At 34.7% G+C, this 23301-nt stretch overlaps 2 protein-coding genes across 3 annotated transcripts in view; one reads left to right on the plus strand and one right to left on the minus strand.

Annotated features, from left to right (window-relative positions):
• Positions 1–477: 477 nt before the first annotated feature.
• LOC140434398 (transmembrane protein 272-like) overlaps positions 478–23301 on the minus strand; it is a 28272-nt gene continuing 5448 nt past the window's right edge. Inside the window, exons 2-4 of one of the 2 annotated variants that reach the window (XM_072522609.1) lie at positions 10817–10932; positions 10655–10772; positions 478–887 (exon numbers count right to left, since the gene is read on the minus strand). In XM_072522609.1, the coding sequence (XP_072378710.1) occupies positions 706–887; positions 10655–10772; positions 10817–10932 (416 nt within the window). In that variant the 3' untranslated portion in view covers positions 478–705. Of the gene's footprint in view, positions 888–10654; positions 10773–10809; positions 10933–23301 lie in introns of both variants that reach the window. The other variant, XM_072522610.1, reaches the window with a different exon arrangement.
• On the plus strand, positions 3326–7055 carry LOC140434397 (uncharacterized). Its single transcript, XM_072522608.1, has 3 exons — positions 3326–3459; positions 3540–3721; positions 5953–7055. The coding sequence occupies exons 2-3, from the start codon at positions 3589–3591 to the stop codon at positions 6657–6659; spliced, it is 840 nt and encodes a 279-aa protein (XP_072378709.1). The 5' UTR covers positions 3326–3459; positions 3540–3588; the 3' UTR covers positions 6660–7055.

Below are 23301 nucleotides of genomic sequence, written 5' to 3' on the forward strand. Positions count from 1 at the left end.
GTCAAGCACTTGTAAAAAGTCAATTTTTATCGGTACAGGTGACTACACTGGTAAGTTAAACATATTCAAGAGGGGGCATTTGAGTATCAAGAAAAGTCTCAACTTAAATTACACCCTTTACGAGGGGATATGGAGATAATTTTTCTTCTCAAAATTACATATCAACTCCCGAAGATCTAATTCCTCTACTTCAAAAAAAAGCCCATTAAAATACCCATTAAAAAAGAATTGAAATCACAATTGCTGACTTCAATACTTACTAAAGATCGTTTGGAAATGAAAGAAGCTGATAAGGATAAACAACTAGCTGAAAAGGTAATAAGAGCTTTGTAAAGATAAAAGCGTCTGACAGAGAAAGTGAAAAAATATTTTTTTTACTGTCTATGGTCCGAAAAAAAAAGAAAAAGAAAAATATTGAATTATTTATACATTATATGAACTTTTATCACGATATTTGGAAAACCACCGCTCCGCGGGTACTTACCCCATATTAAGGGGCAAATCCCCGCAAATGCTTTTTTGAACAAAAGTTTAACTTTTTAGATAACTAATAGTCAGATACAGTATATACACAGATACAATATTGTATAACAAATTACCCAGATATTTTCATATTAATTTTTAAAAAATACTTATTCGACTTCTCACTACATTGACAATAGTAAAAATTGCGGAGCTTTGCCTCCACCTACCCTACGTACGTTTTTAACACTTCTTAAAATTTCCCCTCATTAATAAATAACATGCAGATAACATTATAAATATACCTAATAATGTATACTGAAATGTTAATATCCAAAAAGAAAGTAAATACGCGGTTCTGTTACAATAATTTCCTGAATTGACGTCGTAGTTAGGTTGATATTCCGTATACACCACATATGTACCTAAAATATAAAAATAGTTTATTAAATATATTTTTTTTTATATATCTCCAGATATTTTAAAAATTTTTAAATAGCATGTAGATTTGGAATACAAACTACTCGTCAAAAATAGTTGGGATATTGTAAGTGTATCTAAATGTTTAAACAACATCAATTTTAAACATAAACCATCATTTTTATAGTGTATATTTTATGCAAATTCGCAACATCAAATTCGCACACGTCAAATTAACAATTAAAAAATAATGGAGCGCAATAAAGACATTGACAAAAACTCTTAAGGGATTTGTAAAGAAATGTTCAAAGTACATTTTAAAACTTTGACATCATGAAACATTTAAGTTTTTACTACGATAATAGCATCGTAGTAATTTTTAAGCATCGAAAATAGCCATTTTTAGGTTTTTTAGGACCTAAAATCGCTTATTACTTCAAAACTGTCGATTTTAGAGAAAAATATTAGGATTGATTTTTTTTAGAATAGTCCAAAATATCGAAACAAAAAAAATATTCTTTGAAATTTTTAATTATATTGTTATATTGTCCCAATGGTGTTTGTTAGTGGGACGATATATCCCAATGGTATCGAAATTTTTCAATGTGTTTCAACCTTTTATTATATGAAATAAAAACCTTAAAAACAATTTTCTTGATATTATAAGTTCTAGGTGAGTCCCAACTTTTTGCCATCCAGTAGCTTCATAGATTCTTCCATCTTCTACTAGAAAATTGTAACCTATATCATGGAACTCTAAATTTTCCATGTGAAAATTTTATATTCTCTGCATAATTTTGGAACAGCTCTCTTCTGTAGTACATTGTGAAGTTACGGTGTGATGGATGATGACGATAATAGTGTTAAGGAGTTTTTCTGGGGCAGGTGGGAGTAAGGTTTTAATCTGTTTCAGAGTATTATCTATTAATTTCCAACCCCAGTCTTCTGGATTCAGTTCATTGCCTAGCCATGTTTGAACTTGATAATATACTCGATACAAATGTTGAAAAGCAGATGCTGATGTTGGAGGAAGATCTGATAGTTGTACTTGTTTCTTGTTTCGCGTAATTTTTACAAAAGTTAAGTATCGGTATTTATCAAGACAACTATTTTTTTTTAGCTCCATAAACCGCAAGAAGATAACGAATTCCTTCCGTAATTATTGTTTGCGGTGTGGAATCAAGTTCTGTAAAAACTTTACAGCAGTCAGTCAAATCTTTTTTTTTTTTCGAATAATTTAAGTACTGACGTTTTGCCCCTTCTGTACATTGCTGACGTAGTGTCGCAGCCGGTTATCGCATGTAAAAATAAAATGTACTTTTGGCATTTGGGATAAGCCGATAAACTTGTCGAAGAATATATCTCTGTTCGCTGTTGAGCCCTTCCGGGTTTCAGAAAATAAATAACTTTATCTACTGGAGTCCTTGCAGTAAGTAGTATTATAACAAATCAACATCTTCACCAACTACAATTGTTGTATTTGTTGCCTTAAATTTTTTAATTGCTGTCTCAATTATAAGGACATCTGCGTCATTTTTACTGTCAATCATCACTTGTTTCTATAAATTGAAACATTTTCTCCATCGCAGAGTTTACAGTTTCATCTTGAGGACGGCCAATTTTACGACCAGTATTAGGTTTTAAGAAAGATTTGTAACAACTGTCATGGTATTTTGCATCAGACAACAAACGAAACAGATAATATGAACAAGACCTACGGACAATACTGTAGCCATTGTACAATAGACAATCTCTTCTTTTTTAAACAATGGTATAGCCAAATGTTTTCAAGGCCACGTGGATAGAGGAAATTCAGTTTGGGACTGATTATCTTTTGAAGAAATATTTTCAGAATAGTATAATATATTATATAATATATAAAACAGACACAAATAGGCACTTATACTTGTCTTAAGTGCCCCATATGTATATACGTGGCTTATATGTGCATATAATGTATAAAGTAACTTTTAAAATCGCAATATCTCAGGTATGGTACGTCTTAAGAAAAAAATTGTAAGGACTATTTTTGTAGAGAATGTTAAGATCTAGAACTTTGGTTTGAGGTTATTTTTGGTAAAACTTAACGTTTTCGAGAAAAATCCAAAAAATCTCAAATTTTGACTTTTGACCCCGAATAACTTTTGTTGCACACATGGGATAGATGGGGACTTTAAAACTTTATTTGTTATGGTAAACTCTAGCTCTCCACCAAAATTTGGCTCTCCGGCAATTTTTGTTATTTGCCAACTATTTTGATGCCTAAGTTGACCGGATTATAATAATAATGTCAGACCAATAAAATACACTGCTCAAAATGATCAAAATCTTACTGTCGTATCAGTTTTTTTAGTAACCAGCTGTACTCTTGCTCGTATGAGTATATTTATACATTGGTGTTATCCGACTGGGCTTCGTCCGTGCCCTGCGTGAAGTTAATCCCAAACGATATTTTTGTTTTCGGCACTGGCGATGCACGGAAATGACACGGACCGCACGAACTTATACAAACATGATTTCATTGTTTTGTGAACGCGAGTGCTGGTAAACAGACAAGCAGGGGATATTGTGTGGTTGGTATGTTATGTTTTTTTATATATTATTTATATAGTTACATATTTTATTTCTTATTTCTAATTACATATTATTTTTATTAGTTGTAGTGTAACATTCCTTACTAAATGCAATTATCGTACTAGTATTAGTATGGACGATGAAAAACTTATCGAATTAGTCCGAAAATACCCGGCCATTTATGATACCTCAAATTTAAAATATCTAGATACCAAATACAAATTGGAAATCTGGAAGAAAATAGGAGAAGAAATACAACAAACAAGTATGTAAACGCATATTTATTTTCTGATTTGTAGTCATGTAGTGGGTTTACGAGATCCTTTAGTTTATTAACTTGCCTTGTGGCAACAAAAAATAATTCTTAAATACTGTTATAACTCAAAAAGCCTCTTTAGTTGCATTAACACGTTGCAATAGAATATTTTTTAATTCGGAATTTACTATGGAAGATGGTGGATCGGTAGCGGTATAATATTATGCAATACGCATGTTGCTGATAGGTAATATAATTCACATTTTCAGGATTTGCTTGAATCCTTCTGTTATAAATGCGAAACTTCTGTGATAATATTCCAAAGGTATTTCTATATAATTGTACGGGCAAAACCTAAGCGATAATTGAAATTTTTGTTGACAGGATCATCGACTAAGGGACTCATTAAATACCGTTTAAGGAGAAACGCTTCATCCCCAATAATAACACATGGAGCTGTTCCCGGCAAATGCAAACTGCCATTGTCTAAGGCTTTACCCACATTCGAGTGTTTAAGTATTAGGTACTCCTTTACTACTTTTACCGTATGATCCAACATCGACCATAATACATTTATAATTAGCGTCAACCAGAGCTAAAAGTACAATTAAAAAGGTTTTTTTGTAATTAAAGTAGTTAAAGCCACTGTTAGGCGGGACGGGGCTCCAATGCACCGAGACAATTAGGAAATTTGCAGCGATTCCAAAATTCTGTACAAATTTCTCTCAATTTTTGTGTTGTCGGAATTGGCATAACTTCCGTTAGTAACTGTACGTATTTCATGTACAATGTTATGTACTGTTGCATGACCTAAACGATAACTAAAGGAAATACCTATCAGAGAGTTTCCAGTTGCTAAATATCTGAAAAAAGTATTGTGTTCATTTTGAGTTAAATGTAACTGATTAATTTTTTAGAGTGTAATATATATATAATAACGGATTTATTACGGCTGTCGCCGCTTTTCCGCCCCCAATTTCCATCTTTTTCTGTCATATGCAGTTGCCTGTTCTAAGTCTCTTGCCGCCATTGCTTCATCAATATCGTTGCGCCAACTTCTCCGTGGTCGTCCTCTCTTTCTTCTTTCAGGAGGGATCCATTCCAGTACTCTTCTAGGCCATCTATACTCTGGCATTCTTTTAACATGTCCGAACCAGATTAATTGTTTTCTTTCTATGTCATCATTGATATTTCTCTCCATTTTCATTTCGTTTCTTATTTGTTCGTTTCTAACTCTCTCCAGTTTCGATCTACCGCAGCTTCGTCTCAGATAATCCATTTCTGTCGTTATAAGTTTGTTTCTATTAGCTTTGGTGACGTCCCATACTTCCGAACCGTAAAGTGTAATACTTTGGACTATACTACCGTAAATGTGTTTTTTGGTTTCTCGTCGAATTGTTTTTTGCCAGAGAAGAGAGTTTAAGGCACGGGTCGCTGCTCTGCCCTTGTTTATTCTTTCCCTGATTTCATCTGCGCTATTTCCCTTCTTGTTGAAAATGACCCCCAAATATTTGCAGGATTGCACGCCTTTGATTTTGTCGTCTTCCAAGACTAGGTCACATATTTCATCTGTTCCCACTGAGAGATATTCACATTTTGTCATATTCATGTTTAGACCTGCCACCTCATATTCTTCTTGCAGTTTTCTTACCATATAGCTAAGATCGTAGCTGTCTTCGGCAATTACTACCTGGTCATCCGCAAAGAAAAGTGTATATAGCTTGTTTTCTTCCACCGTTATTCCCATGTTTCTACATTTTTTTGTCCATTTCACTAAGGATCTGTCCAAATAGATTTTAAATAAGGTGGGTGATAGACAGCAGCCTTGTCTTAGTCCCTTTGTTGTTTGAAAAGGAGAGGTGATTTCTTGTCCCATTTTAATTCTTGCAAAGTTTTGTTCGTAATATTTTTGAGTGGCGTTAATAAGAATTGGGTTTATTTTCAAGTTACCCATTTCTATCCATAGTTGGCAGATCGGTACACTGTCATATGCTTTTTCCAAATCAATTAAAGCTATATGAGTTTCTCTATTTCCCTGCACTCGTTTTTCCATTGCAATTTTTAATGTGAAAATATTATCCATAGTGAAGCGTCCGGCCCTAAATCCCGCTTGTTCTTCGGGTTGTTTGTCTTTAATATCATTTTCTATCAGGTTTCGTAGTACTTTTGAGTATAGTCGGCCTATAGTAGCAATCACTGCGATCCCATATAGAGTGTAATATAAAAATATGTATTTTCAGGTGGTGCTTGCAAAAGTAGATGGCAGAATATACGCGACCAATTTAGAAAAAACTTGGCAAAGAAAGTGACTAAAAGTGGACAAGCAGCGGAAAAAAGGAAAAAATATAAATATGAAGATTGCCTGCAATTTCTAATTCCGTTTTTTGCCAAGATAGACACTCTGTCTAATGTGCAGTCTTCGGAATCTGATGCTCCTGTGAACACAATTCATGAAGAGACTGAAGATGAAGTAAGTCAATTTCAAGCAGTGCAACCAACTACGGAGATTTTAGAAACAAGCACGCCCACTGAAGCAGAAAACCAACCGCCTCCTGTAATAAAAACGCCGCCAGGTCGAACGAAAAGGAAGCTGTCTGAGCAGGAATCAGCCTCAACTACTTTAATGAAGTACATAATCGCTAGAGAAAATAGTCACAAAACAGAAAATGTACATCCAATTGATGCATTTTTTTCTGGACTCGCTGCCACTGTCAAGTTATTTTCTCCATATTACCAACATTTGGCAAAAGGTAGGCTATTTCAAGTGGTGCAAGATTTGGAGGAACAACAACTACTTCGACCCATTGTCCAAAATAATGTGTACCACGTACAACCTTTGTCATCTCCATCGAGTGCTAGAACTTCTTTAGATTACACCCATATGTCAACTAGGTTAACACCATCACCGGCTGGGACTTCGTCAGATTCTACTCATACGATGCATTAGTTGCAGATATTTCAAGGCAAAAGCGATAACCCAAACGAATCAACATGTAACTTTTAACTCTAAACATGTAAACTCTAAACTCTTAACATAACTCAATAAGCAAGCAATTATTTTCACAATTTTGAATGAAATTGTAATAAGTAATAATAATTAAAAATAAAATCATAATTTAAAAACGGGCTTTATTCCCGTACCTAGATACTTACCTTAAACAAACAGCCAAACGTTCTCTGACCGAGATCGGTATTTTTCAAAATGTAAGTTGCTTCTCAAGACGATATTTAATTTTATCCAATAAAATATTACAAGAGTACTGCGATATTCTAAAATATTCGTGAAATTTTGTTTCATCGTCTAATAATTCTCTGTATATTTTGAATTCTCCTTCGGTTTGTCTTTTTTTCACATAGGATGCACACTCCATCTTCTTTGTTTCCGCCTTTTCTGGTCTTGCTCTTATTTCTTGCTCAAAGCCGCCATATTTTCAACTATCTTTTACACAAAAATATGTAATAACGTTTTCCTCTCTCATTTGCCTCTGTACGCACACTGTCACGACGCTGTTGTATGCAAATAAAACATTAAAAATACCTGGACTCGGCACTGACACGGAACGGACACGGCACGGATATGTCTAGATCGACCTTTACTGTTTAAAGTTCTAACATATCACCAATAATCCCGCATTATTTTTGTTACAATTATTAATAAAATACGAAAATATATTCTATTTATTTTCAATATATCTCATCTCAAATAAAGCGAGTTTTTTGTCTAATCCGTTTTTTCGTTGATACGCCTGCTCGAACAGGTTTTTATTTGACCCATATGTTTAGTTTCATTATCCAAACACGTTTCGATATTATGTTATTGCCAATTCTCCTCTTCTCAATAGAAAATTTATCATTTTTACGACCACAACTGGTCACGAATGTTTTTTCCTGGTAAGTACCAACTGCTTCGCTAATTCATTAGAAAAAACGAGTTTTTTGTCTACTTAGAATTGGGTCAGTAATATTTATCTGTTGCGAAAGAGCAATAAATCTTTTAGTTTTATTGTTTTATTATTATGCAGTTTCTTCGTAAATGTATAGAAAAGTGGCTTATTATAACTCATCGTTGGAACGTTTAAAGTTCGTTGAAGACGGTTAGAAGTTGACGGATCGCTATTTCCTATAAAATGTTGGATTGGAACGGCATTCAAAGATTACTCTTTCGGTTCCGGTGCCGGACAGTGGGTAAATCCCACCGAGTTAGAATCTATGGAGAAGCTATGAGCATATTAACGTGTGTATTAAAAACGGCCTGCGTAGCGCAAGCGGTAGGATGCTTGCCTCGCAAGCCGGTGGTCCGGAGTTCGAATCCCACCGCCGGCAAGAACATCTAGACATTTTAAAAATGTCTATAGGCCCCAGGTCGACTCAGCCTGAATAAAAATGAGTACCTTGGGTAAAACCAGGGGTAATAATAGACGGTTGAAGCGTAGCACTGCCCATGTTACCTTCCTTGTATACCGTAGGCCCTAGATATAGCAGACTACCCTGCTATACTCCCAAAGTCGCGACAGCGGTATAAAACGGGAGACTATTATTATTAAAAACGGCGTAGGTAGGCGTGGCTAACGGTGATACCAATATGGCGGTGGGATCATGGCCGGACTCAATAATATTAAAGCTACTATAAAAATATGACTAGTTATTCACAAGATTTAATCATAATCTACAAAGTGCAATACATTTTTAATAAACTATGATTTATTTATCCCGCGGTAAACACTAAAAACACGATATATTATACATAAAGATAAATTAATACAGTCAAATACTATTAATTTATTCTCTGAAGTACATGCCATTACTTTGTTTACATATTTGTATACTAACCTGTAGAACGTTATTCCTGAAGATTTTTTATTAACATTGCTTCTGCCACTGCAACTACGTTGAGAACAAGAAACCATTATTATGCACTATCACAATATATTATTACAGTTTCTATAAAAGTATTATAAAACTAAAAATATTCGAAAAACAACAAACGTAAATAAACATATACGATCTGTCAAAAGTGTCAAAACAATATGGCCGAAGCGAGGTCGTTTTTAGTCACGTGATGCCCTCTCCATAGATTCTAACTCGATGGTAAATCCCGGTCTCTCAACATTTGTGTAAAAAGACTACTCTCATGTGGGATAGGCATCCCAGCGTCATTCAAACACTTTTATTTCGGTTCTCGTGCCGGACAGTAGGTACATCCCGACCTCTTAAAAGACTTTGTTATCGGTTCTCCTGCGAGACAGTCATCTCGGCAAAATTGTGTAACTCCTTAGCAGCTTGACCATTTCTTTCGCTAATTAAAGGCTTAATTTCGATTCACTTTGCGAATACATACGTAAATTTTCGTTCGCACATAGTAGAAAAACAAGACGATTTAGTTTTAGTTAAATGCATTTGTAAATAAATATCTTTTGTAACAGTGCAACGTAAAATAAAGTTCCTTTAAATTCATCGAGCATTACTATTACCGCCCACGTATTACGAGCATTACGTTGGGATGGGCGGCATATGGAAGGATGAGAGACATTTTTAAAACAAATACCCCAATTCACCTGAAAAGGAAGGCATTTAACCAATGCATCTTACCAGTCTTGACCTACGGAGCAGAGACCCTAACTTTAACGAAAGCTACTGCCGAAAAACTGAGGGTAACACAAACGCGAATGGAGAGATCAATGCCGGGCCTGACCTTGAAAGATCGCGTGAGAAATGAGGAGATACGCCGACGAACTGGCTTAGACGATATTATACTTCGAATCAATAAACAAAAGTGGAGGTGGGCTGGACATGTTGCTAGAATGGAAGACGGAAGATGGACGAAGAGATTATTGGAGTAGAGACCAAGAGCCGACAAGCGAAGTCGAGGCAGACCACCCACCCGATGGACCGACGACCTAAGGAGAATAGAAACAAACTGGATTGCAGCAGCTAGAGAAAGAGAGAACTGGAGACGTTTGGAGGAGGCCTATATCCAACAATGGATGTGAAAATGGGGCTGGATGATGATGATGATGATGATGACTATTACCACTTCGACTTAAAAAATTGATTTGACGAAGGATTATTTAATCCAAGTGTACCTACTTAGCAAGTTTCAACGTTTGGATCGCTACTTGCGTTGTAAATAGGAGACAATTCACAACAGTTACTACTAGAACTAAGATGTTAACTTTGGATGGTGAAACAATTGTGGAAGCATTAGTTTTAAGGATTGGTACTACAGAGTAATGGAAAAATTGCTAAAAATACATGCACTAGAGTTAAAGTGGGATAAATAAAATGGCGTGTGGTGTAATGCGTCACAGAAATATGTCAACGAAACCGATAGGAAAATTACTATAAAACGAATATAAGACTAGCTATGATATGAAGATAGGCATTCGACAGGAAAGGATGGAAGGATGTTTCGAGACAAGCCAAGACTCATGAAGGCTCTAACATCATCTGATGGTATACGGAACTGAATGGAAACGAGAATACTTAAATAGATGAGTGGTATCAAAATGTATACTGAATACAATTAAGAATGTTTATTGAGATGTGTCCAGGGATGTCAACAAATTATGCCAAAATAAGAGAGCAAAGATTCAGATGGTTGAGCCACATTCAACGTCAAAATGGTAATCACCCAATATCCAGAATCGCTGAGTTGTAACTTTGACAAGAGTCGTTGAGTTGGAGAGAAAGGTCATAGAAGATCAAATGTTTAGACAAGAGGTATGTGTAAAGAGGGTTAATAGTGGTATGACTCAAGATACAAACTTCAAACTTATTAAGAAATGCAATTAATGGATGCAAGTAATTGAACAATAACTCCTCATAGGATTAATAGCAAAATAATGATGATAATTTAGCTTTACTGTATTAAATACTTGAATCATGTTACGCTTGTCTATTAATGCTAAAAGATAAGAACACAATTACTTTTTTAAAACTTACCTAGGCCATGCCAGAAAATATCAAATATTACCAAAACCATTGCGATATTAAATACATGTTTACTGTCAGTTTTACTAAGGAATTTCGCTAAGGCACCAACAAAACCTGAAACGGATATCTGTAATTAAAACGGTTCAATATGTGTATTCGTTTACCTGCCACTATCAAGTAAATAGGAATCAGTCTATTTAGAGGACAGCTGTTTAGGTTCACCCAACCAGTGATAAACATGGCGAAAAATACTGCGTACAGCATAACAAGGGATGCATTTATTCCAGCTGCAATAAATAGATTCGTTAATTTTATCCATAAATGGTAAAACTCCTCGTAATCGAAATATTTTTAACTAAAATAGCATTTAACCTAAACGATAAACAAAAATAAATGCAAAATATAGAGGAAATTTGTCAATGTCCCCTTAGGCCGTCCGCACATGAAGCTACTAAAAAGCAACTAAACTATATAGTTGGTAACTAGAATTACCAACTGTTTACTAACTATGACTCGCACACTACGCTACTGAAAATTAATAGAAACGAGTCACTTCTTGCCTGTACGAGTAGCTTTGTTATAGGGTGTTTAAATTTTAAACTTTATAGTATATTATTGAGTGTTATTATCGCGTTAAAAATGTCACTCACTCAAAACAATTATTAAGATAACACAATCTGTTTGTGTTCTACATAATTATGTACGAAAACGGGAAGGAATCCCATATAATATATAATTCCAAGTATTTTCCGTAATATCTATATCGCGAATATTCATTTAACATATAGTTGTATAAGCAGGGATGTTTTTCCACTTCTTGCACTAATTTTATATTAAACGACTGTTCTACCAATTTTGTCATTTCGCGTGTAAACTTTAAAAATATCACAACAAACTAGAAACTAGTCCCCAAGCGACCTGCACGTCCAGTCTGCTGTCGACTTATCACTAATGCATAACTGACCGGTTACTAACTATACAGCGTTCCACGTTAAGAAAATAACATTGCGGAGATAGGGCCATGTATTTCTTATGGACGATAGAAGCGCAGCGATGCCACGATGAACACAAGCACGATTCAGGGTTGTATAATTTTGTATTTTCGTTTTCACAGACATGAATTAAATAATTGTTTTTTAACGTAATTGACCAAAAGTGTCCATTCGAAACAAGAGATGAAAAGTAGGGAAAATGATTTTAATTAAATAAATAGTATTTACAAAAGATAATTTTATTTTATCTTATTTTAATTATAGTAACGACAGTTTATTTTTGTTGTTCGGTAAGAATATCATATACCATGAATCATAGAAATCAGTAGAAAATATTGCTTAGTTAAATCATGCACTCTGCCGACTATTAAAGATTTAAAAGCAAATAAACGGACCGCTTGGAATGCGTATATCTAATTACTAATTGCAACTTAAAATAATACGGTGTGCGTATGTCAGCAATTTTATGTCGTTCTCTGAGACTACATAATGATAATAAAGCTTTGTGGTTCTTCAGTTGTTATTCTGACTTTACAGTTAAATATTAATTGAAAATGGAAATTCGAAAAATATATCGACAATCTAGTAAACCGCATGCCTGAGAGTTTTGGCAACACTGATCTCCATAAGCCTAATGTTATTTTCTTAACGTGAAACGCTCTATAGTAGCGTAGTAGCGCTGTGTGCGGATACTCATTAAAATACATGGACAGTAACTAATAAGCAACTGATTGGTAACTAAAGTTACCAACTGGTTTCTTTTTAGTAGCTTCATGTGCGGACGGCCTTAATGAAATACCCTAAAATTAAACAAACTAAAAGTAGTAACAATATCACTAGCTTGTTGCTATTAAGGCGCGTATCCACTGAAAAGTTGGCAACTTTTGTGTTTGCAACTCTTCCGAAGTCACCAACTTTTGTTTTTTATCGTTGTCCACATCTAAACATAAAGTTGTCAACAATAATTTAGGAAACATGTTAGTTGGCAACTGGCAGTCTCCATCAAGACTATTGTGTTGACAAAATGGGGTCGATTGATGACGATATTATCTTAGCAGCTGCATCATTTATTATTTTGAGTAAATAAAAGAAACGAAAACATAAATATTGGGTACGACCAAGCCTCATAGGAAGAAACACACATGGAGGAATTGAGTTAATAAATGCTTTGAGAAAAGATGATTTGTTAGCAGGACGTATTGAAGACGGACAAATAAGAAACTTTCTCCGTATGACTGATTCCGATTTTGAGTGGTTGCTCAATCTTGTTGTACCAAAAATTACAAAAAATGACACTTATTTTAGAAAAGCCATCACACCTACCGAACGCCTACTAATTACTTTAAGATTTTTGGCTACCGGAGATTCCTACACTTCATTAATGCATTTATTTAGGATTTCAAAGCAAGCGATTTCAAAAATTGTACCAGAAGTATGTATAGCAACATGTGAAGTTCTTGGCGATCAAATAAAAGTAAGTGTATTCTATTATGATAAATATTTTTGACGGTTTCTTTAGCAGAGCAAGTTTGGTAAAATATTCAATTTTTGTTCCCTGGGGTCAGGTTCGATTCGTTTCCAAAAATAACTGAAAACGCATTTAGAAAGTTTTTATTTAAGAAACTATTTTAATGCAAATCATATGAAACATCATGGGGTACACATTATTAGTCTAATATATTAGCAGTATTTATAGCTTCCAGCAGAATACTAGATGTAGCCAAACTTGTTTCCTGTTCTGTTTGTGAATCTGTGAGTGGTATATCCTGTGTTTGTTGTGGGATGTATTGTGATGAAGATGGTAATGCATATTGTGGCGAGCGTAGTTCAGGTACTGTTTGAGATTCTGTCACTTGTGGTATGTATTGTGGTGAAGGGGATGATGCATATTGTGGTGATAGTAGTTGACTGTAGTGTGATGTGAGTGATGATGTGTCATCTGGTGATGAAAGAAGTGGATGTATGGGAAAACTGGAACTTGATGAATGTGTTGAAATTGGAGTCATTTGTCCAGAATGTCCAGTAGCAGGATAGTCGTATTTTCCGATACTTGCTTGAAACAAAATATTTGATATTTCATGCTCCACCACATTTTGATCATAACTTGATTTTAAAGCTTCCATTTTCATTGCAACATGCTCCCCAAAGGCACTGTATTTATGGCGATTTTTCTTAGCTTGAAGTTCTTTCAATACGTTGTAAGCTTCCTCTTGCCTTTGGTCACCAGTTGAAACCTTCCTTTTTGAACATTTAGTTTTTTTCCCAATACAAGGCGCTGTCGACGGACCTGGTTGTGAATTCGGTGGTTCTGAATCCGATGATGGTGGGACTATTGTATTACTTGTATTTCCCTCATTTGGTAACAGATTTTGATTTTGGGAGATTTCTGTCTCAACTTCTTCCGACCCAGAATCCTAAAAATATATTTTTTTATAGATGCCTGGAACTGCTGAAGAGTGGAAAGTAGTGGCAACACAGTTTAATAATCTATGGAATTTTCCACAATGTACAGGAGTTATGGACGGAAAACATATTATGATTCAATCACCAGAAAACAGTGAAAGCGATTACTTTAATTACAAATCGTTTTTTAGCATTGTGCTTTTTATTGTTGCTAATGCAAATTACGAAGTGTTGTATATGAATGTTGGCTGCCAGGGACGCATATCGGATGGTGGTGTTTACGAAAATACCCAGTTCAAAAGAATGTTGTCCGAATGTAAACTTAATCTACCTAATAATGAAAAGCTTCCTGGTAGAGCCATGGCTGTGCCTTATGTTTTTCTGGGTGACGATGCTTTTCCATTGTCACCAAATTTGATGAAACCTTATCCAGGTACCCAAGAAAAAGGATCACAGGGAAGAATATTTAATTATAGACTATCAAGAGCGCGAAGGGTATCAGAGAATGTGTTCGGAATATTATCTGCACGATTTCGAGTTTTCAGAAAAATAATGTTACTTGAACCAACGAAAGCGGAGACAATTGTGACTGCTTGTATTTGTTTACATAATTATTTAAGAAAAAAAAATCAAGGACCACCTACACTCCACCTGGAACTTTCGATTCTGAAGACAAAGACAGTGGTAATATTATTTCTGGAGCTTGGAGGAACGAGATGCAAAACAATATGCCATTCCATAGTTTCGATAAGAGAGCTCGGAAATCAAGTGCTGCGAAAGATGTGAGACAAGAATTTGCAGAGTTTTTTATGACCGAACAAGGGAACATTCCTTGGCAAAATGACTATTAACAAATTATATAAAGTAACGAAACAAACAGCAAGAAAATTAATTAGTGCATTAATAATATTAATTTTATGAAGTTATTTTATTTTTTTAAGTTAGAAGTTAACTAACTTTCTACTAACTGCTAAATTACTAGAATATGATACGTTATGATCCTCTTTCAATCGTAGTTATTCATAGCTTATAAATCGTAAAATAAATACAATATTGTTGCATACTTACATGTTTTTCATTTAATCCCTTTTCAAGGCATAACTTAGGTTCATTTTTGTCTGATAAAAATAGAAGTCGTTGGTACGCAAACCACTTTGTGGTATCAGAAGTAGCTGAACCCGATTTATTTTCTTCTTTTAATTTCTTCTTCTCTCTGAAAAACTGTGCCGTCAAATTTTTTATTTTCCTTTGTACTTCAAGTTCGTGTAGCCCCATCACATCACTGATGGTTTTCCAGGCATCCTTTTTCTTATTTTTATTTTTATAATTTACGTCTTTTGGATTCCATAGTACACTACAATAAGTTCATTTGTCCACGTTATTACTACAGACATGTTTCTGTTTACAACTTATGTTTCCAACTGAGCGACCGTCCCCACAAAGCCGTTAAAATGTCGACAACACGCGCATTCCTTTGATGTTACCGCCAAAAAGAGAAACAAGGTTCTCAACATTTGTTTGCAATTTTTGTTGGCAACATATTTCGGAAACTTTTGTCACCAACGCATGTTGACAACACGAAAGTTGCCAATTTTCCTTTGGTGGAGACCCGTCTTTATAGTGTTAGTCGTGTCCTTGACCTGGTTAAGGGCCCTACCACAAAAACTCAGATCAGTTGGTAGACTATCTACTTTTAATGGAAAAAAAGTTAACAAGAAATGATAGGTAAATCATGATTTAAACGATGGCTTATCAGCTGGCTACATTAAATAAATTAGCAAATCTATTTTCCAAAGAAAAGGAGAGTGCTGAAAGAAAATGGTTGGGTTCATTCCTGAAACGATACAAGGATAGAATTTCTGTCAGAAAGCCAACTGGAACGTCCATACATAGAGCCAAAGGCTTAAATAGGGGGATTGTGACACAATTCTTTGATATTTTAGAGGCAGCATTTGAAAATCATAATTATTCAGCTGATAGAGTATTCAACGTAAATAGACTGGATTAGTCACAGTCACAGAAGTCTTGAGAATGAGTGCTGGAGTAACTTTTGTTCCACCATATCTGATTTTTCCCAGAAAAAAAGTAAAATATTTTATTGGAATAGGATACCCCTCTTGGTTCAAATATTGTGTGTCATCCAAGTGAGTGGATTCAATCCCATATTTTTACACAGCGGTTCCTACATTTTATGTAAACAGTGAAATAATCACAAAATGAAAATATGTTGCTAGTATTAGCAGATGGACATCTTACATATTGTCAAAATTTAGAAATTATACATTTGCCAAGACAGAATTTTGTTGACATAATGTGCTTGCCTCCCTTCTACCATTGATTATAAACCACACATTGATTATAAACCACACATTCTACCCACCACCTCCGCCATTAGATAATACGTTAATGGAATCCTTAAAAATCCGTTATAGTGAGGCGTTGAGATTATTTTTAAGGCTAAGTCTACCAGTTACACACCACGACATTCCTGAACTATTTGAAAAGGCGTATCTTGAAGTCTAAACTCGGGCAATTATCGTTAATGGTTTTAAAAACATCGAAATATTTTCTCTGAATCACAATATCGTTAAGGAAAGCGATATCTTTGCTACAGAACAAGAATATAGTATATAATACTGAAGAAGAATCTGTAGTAGTTAAAATATTACCAACATTAGTGTAGATGAATGGGAATTTATTGAACCCGAAAACAATACATCGGTGGCAACCTTTCAAAAAAAAAGAAAGGGACTCGAAGGTGAAGTGCAGCAATTATTACCTCGTCATCATATAAAGATGATTTAGAGAGACTTCAATAAATTTCTCTCCAAAACAGTAAAGCAAAAAGTGTTAATGGAATGTGTAGGGAAATGATGGGTTATTTCCTCCCATTTCCCGTAGCGCACCAAACCCTCGTGGTGACCTGTCTAGTTTTGTTACAGGATTTAATTGTTTGCTGATTCGTTTATTTCCTCTTGTGGGGGTGAAAGATTATACACTTAAACCTTTTTATTAGCGGTTTATTAACTTCCACAATATCTTTTTGTATACACTTTACAACACTAAACTAAATTCAACTATGCTCTTGTAAGAACAATTGTGTGGCACAGGTGAGAGAGAGAGAGGGAGAGAGCAACGTCTTGATCGACTTAACCACTTGAAATACTTAATACTTAATGCGACTGGGGTCTATGCGACCAGAGGGGGCAAAAGGGCGAGGGGTGTGCGGGCTGAAGAGGTGTCAAATACGCTGACGATCCTCTGGTCTTTTTACTAATAGATAATATTTGATATTCAATCTACAGAGGCGGCGTTAAATTAAATTGGAGTAGTAAAAAATTAGTTGGTTTTCCAACAGAATGCTTAGATATTCAATAACCATCATGTAGTAGCAAGTATCTACGTAAGACTAAGAAGAAGGCAATCTTCTAAGATTCTTCTTCACAATCCGATTCAGTAAGTTACACAGTAGATTCTTTTGATGATGATCTCATTATAGATATAGCTGTAGACAACCACGAGCAAGAAGATGTTACTTGTCTTTATTGCGATGGAAAATTCTTGAAAGACAGGAAAGGAGAAAAGTGAATACAATGCATTTTCTGCAAAAAGTGGTGCCATACAGATTATTTTGGGAGTGAATCTGATATCTTCATTTGCGAGATTTGCAAAGTCAATCCAGACACTACCTAAATCCTAACATTTAAAATATACAATACTATGTTTTTATAGGATTGAGCCATAGTTGATTGTAATGACAATTACATTTTATCTAAAAAAATACTTAATACTTAATGCGACTGGGGTCTATGCGTCTAGAGGGGGCAAAAGGACGAGGGGTGTGCGGGCTGAAGAGGTGTCAAATACGCTGACGATCGTCTGGTCTTTTATACTAATAGATAATTTTTGATATTCAAACTACAGAGGCGGCGTTAAATTAAATTGATATTCAAACTACAGAGGCGGCGTTAAATTAAATTGGAGTAGTAAAAAATTAGTTGGTTTTCCAACAGAATGCTAAGATATGCAATAACCATCATGTAGTAGCAAGTATCTACGTAAGACTAAGAAGAAGGCAATCTTCTAAGATTGTTCTTCCAAATCCGAATCAGTAAGTTACACAGTAGATTCTTCTGATGATAGTCTTATTATAGATATAGCTGTAGACAACCACAAGCAAGAAGATGTTACTTGTCTTTATTGCGATGGAAAATTCTTGGAAGACAGGAAAGGAGAAAAGTGAATACAATGCATTTTCTGCAAAAAGTGGTGCCATACAGATTATTTTGGGAGTGAATCTGAATGTTTTTATGGGATTGAGCCATAGTTGATTGTAATAGCAATTACATTTTATCTAAAAATTTAATGTTTTGATTTCCACTCAGGAAATCGTTATAAAAAAAAATGATTAAATATTGTTAGAAAACGGTGTATAACCGCCAAGGTCCTTATCAACAATCTTGGTGGCTACACACCGTTTTCTAACAAAATTATTTAATAATCTTTGTTGGGAACGATTTCCGGAGTGGAAATTGAAATGTCAAATTTTTAGGTAAATTGTAATTGTCATTACAATTTATTGTGGCTTATTCCCATATAAACATAGTATTTAACTTCGATGTACCACAAGCAAGCAGTTTTAGAACCTTATTAAAATATACAAGTTAAGAATTTCGTAAAATGTGTACTGTTTTATTTTAAATATAATTTTTCTTTTTATATGCATTTATTAATATGTGTGTTTCATATTAGGGTCAGAACTCATAATATTCTATATTATGTAGGGGAGAGTAGTACACAGTGAAAAAAATTGTATTTTTGAATTAAAAGAAAAAATTTCAAAGCAGTATTCGCTAAAAAATCACATAATGATAAAAAAAAATAAAATTTAAAGATAAAGTACCGAATATTGTTTCACTGTGTACCAGAATCGGCACACAGTAAAACATATTATATCTAGTGTCTTAAGAAAATGTTTTGACCACGTAAAATCCTTATGGAACATCTAAAAATACAAAATCAATATTAAATTTTAATAACCTGCCAAGCGTTGATTTTTTATGGAAACGGGTTGAGGTAAAACCATTTTTGTATCAGCTTTATTCACTAGAGCTAACTCAGGCTGTGGAGGAAAGCAAAAAAAAAACCACCCATTTTTTCAGATTTTCGTAAATATGAAATATTACAGGTAATCATTTTGGCCATTAAAATCGGTAAATAGCTTTCCAACATAGTGGATCTTTTTAGGAAAACGTACCAACATGAAATCGTCTTTAGTAGCAGTTCGAAAATAATCAGGTTCTTTATCAGGTTTTTTCAGGAAATTAATTATCATCATCATCTGAGAAGTCGACTAGTTGGATATCACTTTCTTCACTGTAGTCAGACTCTGTTTTTTGCCGTTTAATTAATTTAGTTTTTGTAGGAAATTACTTTAAACGGTCTTTAACCTTTATGTTAATCAGTGCTTTACCTTTCCCACTTTCTCTATGAACGCATCTTTCTCGGGTGTGTCAGTAATAATTGTACTTTTACCTCCATTTCTAGGTTTCCTTTTAGCTATATGGGGTATATATATAATTTAGCTCTCTAGGAATAGAAGGCCCATGGTTGGGTTACTATTCTTTTCCATTCTTTTCTGTTTGTTGCTTTATTTTTCCAGTTTGGTATTTTAAGTTTTTCTATGTCCTTTTCAACATCCTTCTTCCACCTGGTTTTCGGTCTGCCTTTCTTCCTTTTCCCTCCTATTCCTCCCATTAACATTCTTTTTGGCAGTCTCGTGTTTTCCATCCTTTGGATGTGTCCCAACCATCTCAGTCTTTGTGACTTTATGATCCCTACGATATTCGGCTCTCCATACATCTCCTCTAATTCTATATTTGGTCTTTTTATCCATATACCATTCCATAATTTACCTCCAAATATTTTCCTGAGGACTTTTCTTTCCCAGACTTGCAGCAAGACTTGCTCGTATTTGTTCATTGTCCATGTTTCACTGGCATATAATACAATAGGTCTTAATACTGTCTTATATATTCTTATCTTAGCCCTTCTAGATATGTTTTTGCTTCTTAATAAATTGTTTAGTGCAAAAATACAACGGTTACCGGCCATAATTCTCGCTTGGATTTCTTCCTTCATATTTGGTCTTCTCGTGAATGTCGCTCCTAAATATTGGAATATTTCTACTTCTTCGAATTTATATGTTTTTTCATCTGTTATTACTGTCAGATATTGTTCTTGTAGGTAATCTCATTCTGTCCATTCCACATATTTGGTCTTTTCTTCATTTATGTACATCCCTTTCTTTCTCGCTTTCATTTCTAATCTTTTTATTATTTCTTTTAATTATTGCTTACTTCTGGCTATCAGTACAATGTCGTCAGCGAATGCTAAGCATTGGTGTTTTCTTTGATATATAAGTCCTGACCTGTTGATTCCAGCTTCTCTGATGGTAACTTCGAGGACGAAACTGAACAACAGCGATGACAGTGGGTCTCCTTGTCGCACCCCCTCACTGACCTCAAACTTATCTGTTTCTTCGCCATTTATTTTAACCCTATTCTCTGTTTTTCGGAGTGTCATTTTTACCATTCTTATCAGTTTTTCACTAATTCCCATTTCACGTAGTGCTTTGTATATTTCTTTGCGCTTTATCCTATCGAACGCTTGTTTAAAGTCGATGAATAGGGCCATTGTAGGTTTCCCATATTCGTAGCTTTCTGCTTGTATTTCGCGCAGTAGGAAAATTGGATCCACTGTGCTGCGCCCTCTTCTGAATTCACATTGATATTCCCCTATGTCATTATCTATATTTTGAGATAGCTTATCTTTTATATATACTGCAAGTATTTTATATGCAACATTTAGTAGGGCTATTCCCCTGTAATTTTGGCATAAACTTTTGTCGCCTTTTTTGTGAAAAGGGCACAGTGTCGCTTCGGTCCATTCCTTCGGTAATTTTTCTTGTTCCCATATGTCTTTTAGCAACTTTTCCAAATGCTTAATTAGTACTGGTCCTCCATATTTAAACATTTCAGCTGTTACTTCATCTCTTCCTGGGCTCTTATTATTCTTTAGTTTCTCTATTATTTCTTTTATTTCTTTTTCGTTAGGCGGTCTTTCCTCTATTCGTTCTTGATCGACATTTTCCTTCACTTCTTCTTCCTCTTCATATTCTGTTGTGGGAATTTCATTTAAAAGTTCTTCAAAGTATTCTTTCCATCTGCTCAATATTTCTTCGTCACTTACTAAATTTCTTCTATTTTTGTTTTTGTAGTGTACAGGTTTTCCTTGGTACCCCTTTTTCTCATTTTTCACCCCTTGATATAAGTTTCTAATTTCTCTATTTTTATAGCTCTGTTCTATACATTTTAATTTATCTTCATTGTATTTTCTTTTCTTAGATCTTATTATTCTTTTGGCTCTTTTCCTTTGTTCATTTTATTTTCTCTCTATCTCTGTTGTTTTTTCTTGCATCATTTTCATTCTTAATTTATTTCGTTCATCTAGTTCCATTTTACATTCATCGTCGAACCATTCTATATGGGGTGGTGCTTTTAAATACCCTCTGAAGTCTTCGGGACTAGCAAATATGGGAAGTTTATTATCCATAGTTGTTTCTAGCTAAAATCCTATGTTAGATGCTTCAGTCTCACTTTTTTCTGAAGTAATCTCATTCTGAAGTTGTGCGCCAGAAGGTCCAGCACGTTCAGTATCTGGTGTAGTCTCTTTACGAAATTGTAAGGTGGCAGGTCCAGGTAATTCATAATCGAGGACATCTTCCCGTTGTAGTCTGTAAGATACTGCTGATGTTAACTACTGTGTTTTCAAAGAATAGAGAATTAAATTGATAAATTCCACTTTTTTGGATTAGGGATTTTGCATGAGTTTTTCCAACAAATTTGGCTATTTAGTAAATAGTCATGGGAATTCCAGGATGTCGTAGAAGCCAAGAATCAATACCAGCATTGTAATGTGCTTTGAATGGTCGAGAGACCGATATATCTATGGGCTGTATTTTGTGACTACAGTGTGGTAGTAGGGTCAAAATAGTCACACCTGTAGCCTGAGCTTTTTCAACAACGACAACTGATATATGGCTATGATTTTCATATATTATAAGGGAAGGATTTTCAGGTATAATATGTAAATGCTTTATGGAATGGTCATGAACATGTGAAAAGAGTTGGGCCGTCATCCAATCTTTGGGCGTTGCTAATTCCAGTGTAGCTAGAGGTGCCCCAGCTACCATGTGAGTTTTTGAATATTTTCTCGGACACACTATCGCTGGGTGAAGGTATGTGTCGTTAGCACAAATGATTGCGCAAGTTGTTACTAGAGTGCCACGTTCGGCGCTGCTACACTGACTAACTTGTTTCAAACCCTTTTCGGCTACAATTTTTCCGGGTTTTTGCACAGTGCTAGTATCCGTTAAATCAAGAAAAAAGAATTTAAATGCATTGCCGTAAAAGACAATAAAAAAAAATGTTTTCACATTGTGTGACGTGAATTTCACAAACGAAGTGATTCTGCTTAAACTGCAGGCTTCTGGCTGACGAATGCTAAGATTATTTCGTCTTTTCGTAAATTTTCGTAGCCAATTAACCCTAGCTTGGTTGTTTTTTGTCCAATTTTCAGGAACAACCAGTTTGCTTACATCTGCCATCTTCCACGCAAGCCTTCTACACTCTTTTGTGGCATATGCCATTTTATTGCAGGTATTAATATAATCTGCTAATCTTACTTTCTGTTACACTGTAAAAATTTGTCGGACGGTATAATTGGGTGACATTTTTATATATGCGTCAGGGTTATTGCGTTTTTTGAGCACATGTCGTCGTAAAGTTACAAAACTAATATTATATCTCTCGGCTGCTCCACGTAGAGAATAATTTTCCTCTAATGTCAATCTTATGGTAGCAAACATTACATCAAAAATACCACATAACACTGTTTCAGTCTGAATCAATATCCTAACCACACAATAAAATTTAAAACTTTGTTACGCGAGTCATTATCTTACAAATTGTGTTTAAGGTTATATTATTACATAGGTAAAATGCTATTTAAATAGTAAGAATGCTTGAAATCAGCTGTTAATAAATAAAAAATACAGACCAACTACTCTTATTAAGTTATTGCATACCTTTACAAAACATTAAATCCAATTACTACTCGCAAAACTTCTTCCAAGCTCGTGAACACTCAGAAAAACATTCAACTCTACTGGGCAATTGTAGATTTCACAAATGCGCTTTA

The sequence above is a fragment of the Diabrotica undecimpunctata genome, chromosome 2 (genome assembly GCF_040954645.1).
Source record: "Diabrotica undecimpunctata isolate CICGRU chromosome 2, icDiaUnde3, whole genome shotgun sequence".
NCBI lineage: Eukaryota > Metazoa > Arthropoda > Insecta > Coleoptera > Chrysomelidae > Diabrotica > Diabrotica undecimpunctata.

Excerpts from the sequence above, each read along its gene's own strand:
- LOC140434397 (XM_072522608.1), top strand. The coding sequence starts at position 3,589 with ATGGACGATGAAAAACTTATCGAATTAGTCCGAAAATACCCGGCCATT. Across the intron at positions 3,722-5,952 it reads AGAAGAAATACAACAAACAA|GTGGTGCTTGCAAAAGTAGA; the intron begins GTATGTAAACGC and ends ATGTATTTTCAG.